We start from the raw sequence: 12,552 nt of genomic DNA on the forward strand, positions 1-12,552 counted from the left end.
TCATTTTCAGAAGAAATAAACTTTATACTTATTTCCAAACAGTACATGTATCACTTTTAAGTGTATTTTGATTGTACTGTCCCTTGAGAAGATATAATAAAATGGTAACACATGAAGTAAATCTTAAAATAGACAAACATTTTCCCTGAGAAGTTTATTTATTCATTAACTAAAGCCTTTAAAGTCACACAAACCGAACTGCCATTATGACACCGCATCAAATTCATGTGTTATAAAGTATTTACATTTGAGCATTAGCAGTCGGCAGCACGGTGGTGCAGTGGGTAGCGTTCGTACATCGCAGTGAGAAGGTCCTGAGTTTGATTCGGGGTCTTTTCTGTGTGGAGTGTGCATGTTCTCCTTGTGACTGTGGGGGTTCCTCCCACCCACAAAGACATGCACCTGTGGAAAGCCTCATTGGCAACACCACATTGGCCCTAGTGGCCAACTTCTTTTTACACTGTACACTTAATGACAAGTCGGAATGTCAAAATGCGAGCTAAAAAAGAGCTTTTGCAATTAAAAATAGTTTGATGTTAATGTTCATGGTTTGACACTGGGACAGATTACTTTGGAGCAATAACGGATTGTGCTTTGAAGTCAATCCATCATCAATGTTGTGAAATAGAATTAAAAAAAAAAAAATAGTATAACCTTTAGATTGTGTGGACTGTCGGCACCTTTGAGATATATATATATATATATCCATCCATTTTCTACCGCTTATTCCCTTTGGGGTCGCGGGGGGCGCTGGAGCCTATCTCAGCTACAATCGTATATATATATATATATATATATATATATATATATATATACACTATAAAAAAACAACAAAGAAATGCATTACACATAAAAAATATATGGAATATTTTGATTTGCAGACATGCCTTTCAGACAGGGAATATTTGAAAGCACTGTTGTTCCCTTCTGTTGAACACAAGTGTGTAGTTGGCTCTCAAGCCACTAGATGGCAGCAGATGACGTCACAGTCTAGGAGAGGTCGCTGGAGAGACTTTGGCTTCCATTGAGCCACTTCCACTCCCTCAACATCTGCCACACAAACACACAACAGGACATTAGTTATTATTATTATTATATATTATTATTATTATTATTATTATATATATTATTATATATACATATATATTATTATATATAATATTGTATATTATATTATATATTATTATTATTATTATTATTATTATTATTATTATTGTCAGGGTTATTTGGAAGCAGGCGATGATTGGAAAGAGGCTGTTATTTCTGGAATTTGAAAACTTTAATAATGATCTGGGAAGTGAAAAGGAAAATGTAGCTTTCTTTAACCACATGGTCATTTATTAGGCCATTTCATTTATACAACACAGCAGCATGGGCGCATAATAAATGAAAATAACATAACATAACAGAAGCAATAATGAAAACACATTTAATGCATGACATTGTGTTGGCTCAAGTATTTAAAGACATTTGTGGGAAAAATTGCCGGGAGATATATTAAAAAAAACATTTTTTTTTTTTTAAATCTACCAACAATTTCCCGGCCCCCTGCTGTACTTCTATTGAAGACCTCTGTGTTAAACCGTTAATGGTAGCCAGTCGATAGGTTTCTTGTTATATTTTTTTTTTGGAAAAAAAATGTAGCTTTGAGCAAGTTTCAAACAGCCTCGGGGTGATATTTGATTAGTATTAGAACCGGCCCGCAGGCCACAGCCACCTGCTGCTGTTTTGCACGCACCAATACTCCATTAGTGTTAGCACTAGGAATTTACAAAATGTCAAGTCATAAAAATGGGGTACCACTTTTTTGTAAGCGTTTTGAAAACAAACGATAAATGTATGCATTATCCTGTTATATCTCACATTCTATATTGTGTTTCAGAAAAAGGTTGTCATAAATGTTACTTATTTCATTAAAAAATAATACAAAAGAAAACACATTTTTTATGCATTTGTACCGTATTTTTCGCACTATAAGTCGCAGTTTTTTTCATAGTTTGTGCGACTTATACTCAGGAGCAACTTATGTGTGAAATTATTAACACATTAGTGTAAAATATCAAATAATATTATTTAGCTCATTCACGTAAGAGACTAGACGTATGGGATTTAGCGATTAGGAGTGACAGATAAGTTGATTGGCAATTTAGTGTTGCCAATCAACTTATCCCCAGGTGCATGTCTTTGGAGGAGGGAGGAAGCCGGAGTACCCGGAGGGAACCCACGCAGTCACGGGGAGAACATGCAAACTCCACACAGAAAGATCCCGAGCCCGGGATTGAACCCAAGACTACTCAGGACCTTCGTATTGTGAGGCAGATGCACTAACCCCTCTGCCACCGTGAAGCCCAAAAAAGTGCAGTTCCCCTTGAAGAACATATCTCACGAAGCAGGAGCCAACCTCTGCGCCATGCAGCCAAAGAAGCCAAACATCCAAACGGCGGCCATTTATCCATGAAAATATAGGGACGCGGCCGAGGGTGTGCCAAACGTGTTTAAGTTCCTTTTGTCTCACGACTCTACAGACTGGACGATCGAGCATTACTTGGCTTGCTGTCAACTCTGACCTCCGCTAATCAAAGACTTTTGTCCGCCACATAAACAACAATATTACTTCCTATTATAAACAACGTAAACATTCTTATTGGTACAATGACGGTGAAGCAGCCCGCAGACGACACCTGCAGAAGTCCCCTACCCTGAGTATAAATGCTATATGTTATGATTACATTATTGAATACAACTACTATACCAGTGGTTCTAAATTTGTTTTCCACCAAGTACCACCTCAGAAAACACTTGGCCCTCCAATTACCACCATAATGACCAACATTAAAATACAGTAGCTTAGTAGGCCTAAGTATTTGTAAAAAAACAAAGAAGAGATTTTATTTAACAAGAGTATTTAATATTGTTGGCCACTGTATAATTACACACAGTTCAAACAGTAACACTGTGTTTGAAAATGTAATCAAAAGGGCCGTTTGCAACATTTACACAGATGCCTAGAGAGCGCTAACTTTCCGATGTATTCTACACAATATTGCCTGCCCTCCTACGGCTTCTTGTGCTTATGTGAGACATGCACGCACATTAGCTTTAGGTGTTGTTAGCTAATAATAGCCATTTGGCTAGCTAGCATTAGCGGTCACTGAATGCATATTCTATCATAACAACAACACGACTGCAAAGTGTTGATTGCTTCTCTTGGACTGCTTTTGTACTAGCACACGTGAAAGATTCCAGCCGGTAAATTTTTTCTATGACATAAACTTTGTAATTGTGAAAAATATAGACAATTGTCAAACAAATGTGTTCTGTTAAACCACGAATGGTAACATAAGCTAGCCGGTGATTTTGAGTGATTCTTTGGCGTACCACTAGATGGAGCTCGCGTCCCACGAGTGGTACAAAAAACCTGCTCAGCGGCCTTGTGGTTAGAGTGTTCGCCCTGAGATCGGTAGGTCGTGAGTTCAAACCCCGGCCGAGTCATACCAAAGACTATAAAAATGGGACCCATTACCTCCCTGCTTGGCACTCAGCATCAAGGGTTGGAATTGGGGGTTAAATCACCAAAATGATTCCCGAGCACGGCCACTGCTGCTGCTCACTGCTCCCCTCACCTCCCAGGGGGGTGGAACAAGGGGATGGGTCAAATGCAGATAGTAATTTCACCCCACCTAGTGTGTGTGTGTGACTATCAGTGGTACTTTAACTTTAGTTGTACTTTTTACTTGTACCACAGATTGAGAATCCCTGTTCTATTGTATTGTTTTTCAAACAATACTTGGGCGCTGATTTGAGAGACGAGTGTTTTGCTCTGTCATGGAACCAATTGAGCTCATAAATTAAGGTACTATTGTAAGATGATAACGAAGAAATACATTCCACAATATGAATTAAAACAAATTGCAGTAATATGTGCATGATTGTTGCATGAGGAAATGTTGTTGTGGCTTTGTGAAGAGCGCCACGACGAAATGTGTGTTGGTTGTTGGAACTGAGCATTGCTGTTGGCATGTTTGGGTTTAGCGATAAAGTTTAAAATTGTGTTGTACTTTTGTCAGGACATTACATGACTTACAAGACAATAGTCGCAAAACATACAACAGTCTGCTTTTATTTAGCACTAAAATTAAGCACTGTTTTGTTACTTACTTACTACCTTTTATGTCGATTACCAACATTACGCAACCACATTTTTGTACCCATCCCCACTGGTAGGTTAACAGTAAACATGACTGCGAGTGAAATGGGTTTCACACTGTTGAGTTGAGCCACCAACTTTTTTAAAGCAGAGGCAAAGGTAGATAAAGCAGCTGGATGCTGACTACTTATGATCCTTTACGTCAGTACCGGGCAAATATTTTGACTCGAGGGCCACATTGAGAGAAAAAAATGTGTCTGGGGGGGCCGATGTGTATGTGTGTATACATGATTGTGGAGAGGGGCGTGGTTCGCGCGTTCCCTGCGGGCGGGGTGTGTGCGGAGGCCGGCCATGAAGCAGCAGACAGGTGAGTGGATGACTCAGCTGGAACGAGTTATCTAATCACCTGTTCCTTTATTAAGCGGCGTCGGAGACCATGAGAGGAGAGGGGACCTGGAAAGCAGCTGAAAAGCCACGGAAGAGTGCTGAAAAGCCGAAAAGAGAGACATTGTGAGGAGGAGGAGAGCTGAAAAGCCGACAGAGACTTGTGTGAGAATTGAATTAAAAGAATTGTAAAACGCCGACCCAAAGTGTTGTGCCCTTTCCTGTGGTCCCAGAAGAACCCGAGACAGAGACGTCTTCACAGTGGCGCCCAACAAGACGGACCACAGAAAATGTCGACAACATCCCCGCTGGAGGCGCTGGGCCAAGTGCTGGCCGAGGTGTCAACGGCAAGCCGGCAGCAGACACAGGTGCTGCAGGCATTAATGGACAGAGCAGAGGCGGCGGGAGGAATGTCCGCCATGAAACGCATGGTGGAGGGGGAGGACCCCCAGACATTCCTCGATGTCTTTGAGGCCACGGCGACATCGTGCAGGTGGCCAGAGGAAAAATGGGGCGCGAAGCTGCTGCCGCTCCTGGTGGGGGAGGCGCAGCGGGCGGCGGTGAGTCTCCCGGCGTCCGCCCGCATGCAGTATACAAACTTGCGCTGTGCCATACTAGATCGGGTCGGCAGCAGCCCCGAAGACCATCGCCGGACGTTCCGGGCCATGATGTTGGGCCAAATGGACTGGACCCAAAAATGCTGGAGGCCATCATCCTGGAGCGATTCGTGGAGGCAATCCCGGCCAGGACCTCCGCGTGGGTACGGTACCACAGCCCCCCGGACGTCAAAGCTGCGGTGAAACTGGCGGAGGAACACCTGGCAGTACAGCGGGAGACAACAACCAAAACGGCCAAGGGACCCACCCCAGCACCCCGCCGACGACTCGCCCCGCTCTGGGGGGGGGTGGAGGGAGAGTCTCCGCAGTGGCAACCAAGCCAGCCTGAGCCACCCGGAGCCAGCGAACAGGTTCACCACACGGACATAAAAAAAGAACACGCACACACACACACCCAGAGACAGACGACAAAGGGGGGGAACACGGGGTCATAAAATGTCTATGATTTGTGCATTGCAGGGTACCGACGCTGCGGGGAGAGGGCTTCCCTCGCAGATGGCACCTCAAACCCCAGGGCCGGTGTGCTGGAGGTGCGGACGGCCCGGGCACGTGCGCCGGGAGTGCTCTCTAATGGAGGTGGGGCAGGTGTTGCGGGTTGTCGGGCCTCCAGCACCCGCCCACCATCGGGGGGAGACGTACTGTGTCCCGGTAAGGGTACAAGGGGGTACATATCGGGCGATGGTGGATTCGGGCTGAAAACAGTCCATGATCCACCAAAACCTGGTTTGGCCCGGGGCGTTGAGGCAGGCGACACTGGTGAAAATTAGGTGTATTCATGGGGATGTGCACGAGTACCCTATGGTGCCAGTGGAAATTATATATAAGGAACAAAAGCATAAAGTTAAGGTTGCCGTAAGCGCGCAACTTACGCACCCCGTAATTCTAGGGACGAATTGGCCGGGATTTAACCATTTGGTGACACAATGTGTGGGGTTGCGTTCACGGACAGTAGGCGAGGGGAGTATCCACGTGGTTCTCAGCGGCGACGCAGCTTCATCCGGGGCTGCCGAGCGGGAACCGGTGGGGGCTTCGCGGGAGGCCCCCCCGGTCCCCCGGTGGCAACCTACTGAGGACTTTCCCCTCGAGCAGTCCCGTGATGAAACCTTGCGCGAGGCCTGGGACCAGGTGGATTATATTGACGGTCAGCTGGTGCGCCCGGGGAAAGCGCGGGTATTCCCCCATTTTTCAATTATTAGGGATAGATTATACAGAGTGGGCCGTGACACTCAAACCGGGGAGGAACACACCCAGTTGTTGGTGCCAAAACACTGCCGGGAAATGGTTTTCCAGGCGGCGCATTTTAATCCCATGTCTGGCCACTTAGGGTATGATAAAACACTTAATCGGGTAATGGTCCGATTCTATTGGCCAGGCCTCAGGGCAGACATGCGCCGTTGGTGCGCTGCCTGTCCGGACTGCCAGCTGGTGAACCCAGCGGCCACCCCAAAGGCGCCCTTGCGCCCATTACCGCTTATGGAGGTCCCGTTCGAAAGAATTGGGATGGACCTCATCGGACCATTCCACCCGAGCACACGGGGATACCGCTTTGTGTTAGTCCTGGTGGATTATGCAACGCGTTATCCCGAAGCAGTACCTTTGCGCTCCATCTCTGCCAAGAGTGTTGCGCAAGCGCTGTTTCAGGTCATCTCCCGAGTTGGAATCCCGAAAGAGATTCTGACTGACCAAGGCACGTCCTTTATGTCGCGCACGATAAAGGAACTCTACGGGTTACTGGGAATTAAAGCGATCCGCACCAGTGTATACCATCCGCAAACGGATGGGCTGGTGGAGAGATTAAATAAAACGCTGAAAACCATGATCCGTAAGTTTATGCACGAGGACAAACAGAATTGGGATAAATGGTTGGACCCCCTAATGTTTGCGATGCGGGAGGTACCCCAGGCCTCTGTTGGTTTTGCACCTTTTGAGTTGTTGTACGGCCGGAGGCCTCGCGGAGTGCTGGACGTCATTAAAGAAAGCTGGGAGGAGGGTCCAAGCTCCAGCAAGAATGAAATTCAATACGTCATGGACATGCGAGCAAAACTCCACAAGGTGGGGCACTTGTCACGTGAGAATTTGCTCCGTGCCCAAGAACGTCAGCGGTGCACGTATAACAGGGGGACCCAACTACGCAAATTCACACCGGGAGAAAAAGTACTTGTATTGCTTCCAACCTCAAACTCCAAATTACTTGCAAAGTGGCAGGGACCCTTTGAGGTCGCACGGCAAGTGGGTGATGTCGATTATGAGGTTCGGCGCTCGGACCGAGGCGGAGACACTCAGATCTATCATTTGAACCTGCTGAAGGCATGGAAAGAGGCGGAGCCTGTTTCCATGGTGACAGTAGTGGGGGAGGAGGAGGAGTTGGGGCCAGAGGTCCCGCGCTCTGGCCCGGCCCCCCGGCTGTCCTGTGACGACCAGCTCACATCAGCGCAGAGGGCGGATGTGGCTGAGTTACAGCGGCGCTTCTCTGATGTGTTCTCCTCGCGGCCCGGTCGCACGGATCTCATCCGACACCATATTGAGACCAGCCCGGGGGTTACGGTGCGGTCTCGGCCATATCGACTTCCCGAACACAAACGCAAAGTAGTTCGGGAGGAATTAAAAACTATGCTTGAGTTGGGGGTGATAGAAGAATCCCACAGCGCGTGGTGCAGTCCCATTGTTCTGGTTGGGAAGAAGGATGGGACTGTGCGGTTCTGTGTGGATTACCGCAGGGTGAATGAACAATCACGGTTTGACGCGTACCCAATGCCTCGGGTCGACGAGCTCCTGGATCGGCTAGGCACTGCTCAATTTTTCACGACACTGGATTTGACCAAGGGCTACTGGCAGATTCCCTTGTCACCAGAGTCCCGAGAAAAAACGGCCTTTTGCACTCCGGACGGTTTGTACCAATTTGTGACACTTCCGTTTGGCTTGTTTGGTGCGCCCGCCACGTTCCAGCGTCTCATGGATCGAGTGCTGCGCCCCCACGCTGCATACGCGGCTGCCTACCTGGATGATGTCATCATCCAGAGTAGCAGCTGGGAACAACACATGCGGCGAGTGGGGGCGGTGCTCGAGTCCCTGAGGCGGGCAGGGCTCACCGCCAACCCGGCGAAGTGCGCGGTTGGCCGGAGGGAGGTACAGTATCTGGGGTACCACTTGGGAGGGGGACAGGTGCGGCCGCAGGTAGACAAAGCAGCGGCAATCGCGGCCTGTCCACCCCCCAAGACGAAAAAAGAGGTGAGGCAGTTTTTGGGACTGGCGGGCTATTACCGGCGGTTCATTCCCCGGTTCGCGGACTTAACCGGCCCACTGACTGACCTCACCCGAAAGGGTGCTCCAGAACTGGTCCAGTGGACGGAGCAGTGCCAGCGGGGGTTTGAGAAGGTAAAAACAGCACTCTGCGAGGAGCCGGTGCTGCACATGCCTAATTTTGACATCCCTTTCTGTCTGCAGGCGGACGCGTCGGGCCGGGGACTGGGGGCGGTGCTGTCTCAGCGGGTGGAGGACGTCGACCGCCCCGTGCTGTATATCAGCCGGAAACTCTCAGACCGGGAGGCAAGGTACAGCCCGGTGGAGAGGGAGTGCCTTGCCATCCGGTGGGCGGTCGGGGCCCTCCGCTACTACCTGTTGGGGCGTGCCTTCAGTCTCTGCTCAGACCACAAGCCTCTCCAGTGGCTCCATCGCATGAAGGACGCCAACGCACGGATCACCCGGTGGTATCTGGCATTACAGCCCTATAACTTCTGGGTGGTCCACAGGCCGGGGGCGCAGATGGCCGTGGCCGATTTTCTCTCTCGGCCCGCTATAGGGGGTGGGGGGGAGTGAGCGCGGCCGGACGGCTGCCCGGCCTCAAATCTGGCGGTGGAGGCATGTGGAGAGGGGCGTGGTTCACGCGTTCCCTGCGGGCGGGGTGTGTGCGGAGGCCGGCCATGAAGCAGCAGACAGGTGAGTGGATGACTCAGCTGGAACGAGTTATCTAATCACCTGTTCCTTTTATTAAGCGGCGTCGGAGACCATGAGAGGAGAGGGGACCTGGAAAGCAGCTGAAAAGCCACGGAAGAGTGCTGAAAAGCCGAAAAGAGAGACATTGTGAGGAGGAGGAGAGCTGAAAAGCCGACAGAGACTTGTGTGAGAATTGAATTAAAAGAATTGTAAAACGCCGACCCAAAGTGTTGTGCCCTTTCCTGTGGTCCCAGAAGAACCCGAGACAGAGACGTCTTCACAATGATATATACACATTTAGCTGTAAAAATCTGCTGTACAATATGTGTGTTTGAGTCCCTTTTTTTCAGGAACACTAATACCAAAAGTCACAATGTCCGATAGAGTTCTAAAAAAGTTATGACAGACCACCTCCAAAAAAGGAATGGAATTTTACAGTTTTTTACTGAACGGGACACCCACAATGTACATTAAAATAAAGAAAATGTGATTTAAAATATTAACTATGAACAATAAAACACTGAATATTAACAACATATGAACATTGCTCCTCTTTTACTTCTCAGACCAGCTCCTCCATGGACATATTTTACAATCAAGCCAAACACAACAAACATTTAAAAAACAGCAAGATATGAATGCAAAGTGTAATAAACACCTACAATATGATTTATTATCACTTTTATAAAGAACTTTGTTGTAAAAATCTGCTTCCGCGTCTGTTTCTGACACACGCGTTTGGGGCTGGCTGCTCTGAAAACAAACCCCGCCCAATCTGTTTTGTTCCTCATCTGAGCTGCTGTGACGTAGAGTACCGTAATAACTTGTATAACACCCAAAAGCGCAGATTTCACCCATTGAAATACTTTCTATAGTTCAAGACTTACGGTCATTTAAAAACAGCACTGCACATCATAATGGCGGCTACAGTTTTGATGTTAAAGGTAAAAAAAAATTATACAGAACATCCGGCGGGCCGGATTGAAAATGTGACCCCTGGGCCGTATTTTGCCCAGGACTGCTTTACGTGTAGCTACTGCCACGTGTCTGTCTACGTGTAGAGGTTGCCTATAGCTGTAGGCGCCAATTGTTTTTTACTGCAGCTGGGGGGGCGGGGAGCGATTCTCATTTCTAGATCATGTGTATAGGAAATAGGGTCGTACAGTATACCGGTACTAATAAAGTACGGTGGTACCAATGATTTGAAAACAGTATTATACTGCCTTTGTGACGATTGTGACAGCGTACACGCACTGAGAGTACACAGGCAGGAACAGCGAGGAAAGGAAAACTGGAAAATAAAGGCAACTCTACTGGTTGATAAAGAGGATGTGTGAAGCGCAAAATTGAGGTATTTGGGCTTCAAAACTATCGATCAAAGTGACGCTTTAAACACAGAAGTGCCACGCTGTAAGCAGTGCTTTAAAACATGCCTCACCAAAGGTGTCCAGACCTCCTGCGCATCAAATTTAGGTAAACATTTAAATAACAATAATCCAGAGCTGCACAATAAGTTGGAAGGTAATGTAGTTAACTACCGTATTTTTCGGACTATAAGTCGCAGTTTTTTCATAGTTTGGCCGGGGGTGCGACTTATACTCAGGAGCGACTTATGTGTGAAATTATTAACACATTACCGTAAAATATCAAATAATATTATTTAGCTCATTCACGTAAGAGACTAGACGTATAAGATTTCATGGGATTTAGCGATTAGGAGTGACAGATTGTTTGGTAAACGTATAGCATGTTCTATATGTTATAGTTATTTGAATGACTCTTACCATAATATGTTACGTTAACATACCAGGCACGTTCTCAGTTGGTTATTTATGCCTCATATAACGTACACTTATTCAGCCTGTTGTTCAGTATTCTTTGTTTATTTTAAATTGCCTTTCAAATGTCTATTCTTGGTGTTGGGTTTTATCAAATAAATTTCCTCAAAAAATGCGACTTATACTCCAGTGTGACTTATATATGTTTTTTTCCTTCTTTATTATGCATTTTCGGCCGGTGCGACTTATATTCCGGAGCGACTTATACTCCGAAAAATACGGTAGTTCCACTGTCTTAACAGACCATCTCAAACACGGAGTTAACTTTAGTTGTTTTTCCTGAACTATACGACAGGCAGAATGTACATACAATATAGAATGTGGGATTTACAATACTAACTACAAACAATAAAACATTAATTATTTAAAATATATAAACGTTGATTCCCAGACTACCGGTACCTCCTTGATCGACATCTTTTATAATCGAGCAAGGGCAACAATGATATAACAAACACAGCGAAACATAAACGCAAAGGTTAAAAAACACATATTCGATACAAAATCACTGTTCTGCAGAACTTTGTTGTAAAAATCTGCCCCTGTCTGACACACGCTGCTCCGTAAACAAGCCCCACTGGCTGTTCTGCATGAAGCAAAGCTTTGTATGTCACTCAAAAGTGCAGATTCTCCATCCATCCATCCATTTTCTACCGCTTATTCCCTTTGGGGTCGCGGGGGGTGCTGGAGCCTATCTCAGCTACAATCGGGCGGAAGGCGGGGTACACCCTGGACAAGTCGCCACCTCATCGCAGGGCCAACACAGACAGACAGACAACATTCATACTCACATCCACACACTAGGGCCAATTTAGTGTTGCCAATCAACTTATCCCCAGGTGCATTTCTTTGGAAGTGGGAGGAAGCCGGAGTACCCGGAGGGAACCCACGCAGTCACGGGGAGAACATGCAAACTCCACACAGAAAGATCCCGAGCCTGGGATTGAACCCAAGACTACTCAGGACCTTCGTATTGTGAGGCAGATGCACTAACCCCTCTGCCACCGTGAAGCCCAGTGCAGATTCTAACCATTGGAATCATTATTATAGTTGAAAAATATCCAGCGGACCGCATTGGAAATTTTAATTATGTTGGCCCAGTTAACTGCCTTTTTATGCTGTTTTGCAAGACTCGTGTCACGTGACTTCAAACTTGACACCTCATTGGCTGGTTCTGAGACAGATTGCTGCAGTCCTAATTTACCAGAAGTGACCCCAAAAGGGACAAGCGGTAGGGACAGGAAGTGAGTCTGTAAATTTAAATTGTTCAGCACTGAATTTTTTTACACTGAATTTTTATTAGAATTACATTTTTTTTTTTTTTTAATCAAACTTGATGTAAAAAAATTAGTTCACAAAATTAAAATGCAAAACATTCAGTTACATAAATTCAGTGTCAAAAAAAGCTTTCGTAACAAAGACACAAATTAACCTTCATATGTGTCTTAATTAAATGAAATTAATGAAAATGGTTTGTGCAGCACTTCGAGGCACCTGTGATTAAGGGCTATACAAATGATTGAATTAAATTATTGATTGATTGAATTATATTTGTTGACTCTCAAAAAGTTTGCAGTGAGTTGTAATCAGTGATGTTGTTGAAGGAAAAAGCGAACGTTGTGATGGTTTTTTT

The 12,552-nt window shown here is 46.2% G+C and overlaps 1 protein-coding gene across 3 annotated transcripts in view; it reads right to left on the minus strand.

Annotated features, from left to right (window-relative positions):
- The window catches only part of ikbkb (inhibitor of nuclear factor kappa B kinase subunit beta), an 84,655-nt gene continuing 72,103 nt past the window's right edge, over positions 1 to 12,552 (minus strand). For all 3 annotated transcript variants that reach the window (XM_061928950.1, XM_061928949.1, XM_061928948.1), the window contains one exon: positions 1 to 1,050. In XM_061928950.1, the coding sequence (XP_061784934.1) occupies positions 991 to 1,050 (60 nt within the window). In that variant the 3' untranslated portion in view covers positions 1 to 990. The remainder of the gene's footprint in view (positions 1,051 to 12,552) is intronic.

This window comes from Nerophis lumbriciformis, linkage group LG33 (genome assembly GCF_033978685.3).
Source record: "Nerophis lumbriciformis linkage group LG33, RoL_Nlum_v2.1, whole genome shotgun sequence".
Lineage (NCBI taxonomy): Eukaryota > Metazoa > Chordata > Actinopteri > Syngnathiformes > Syngnathidae > Nerophis > Nerophis lumbriciformis.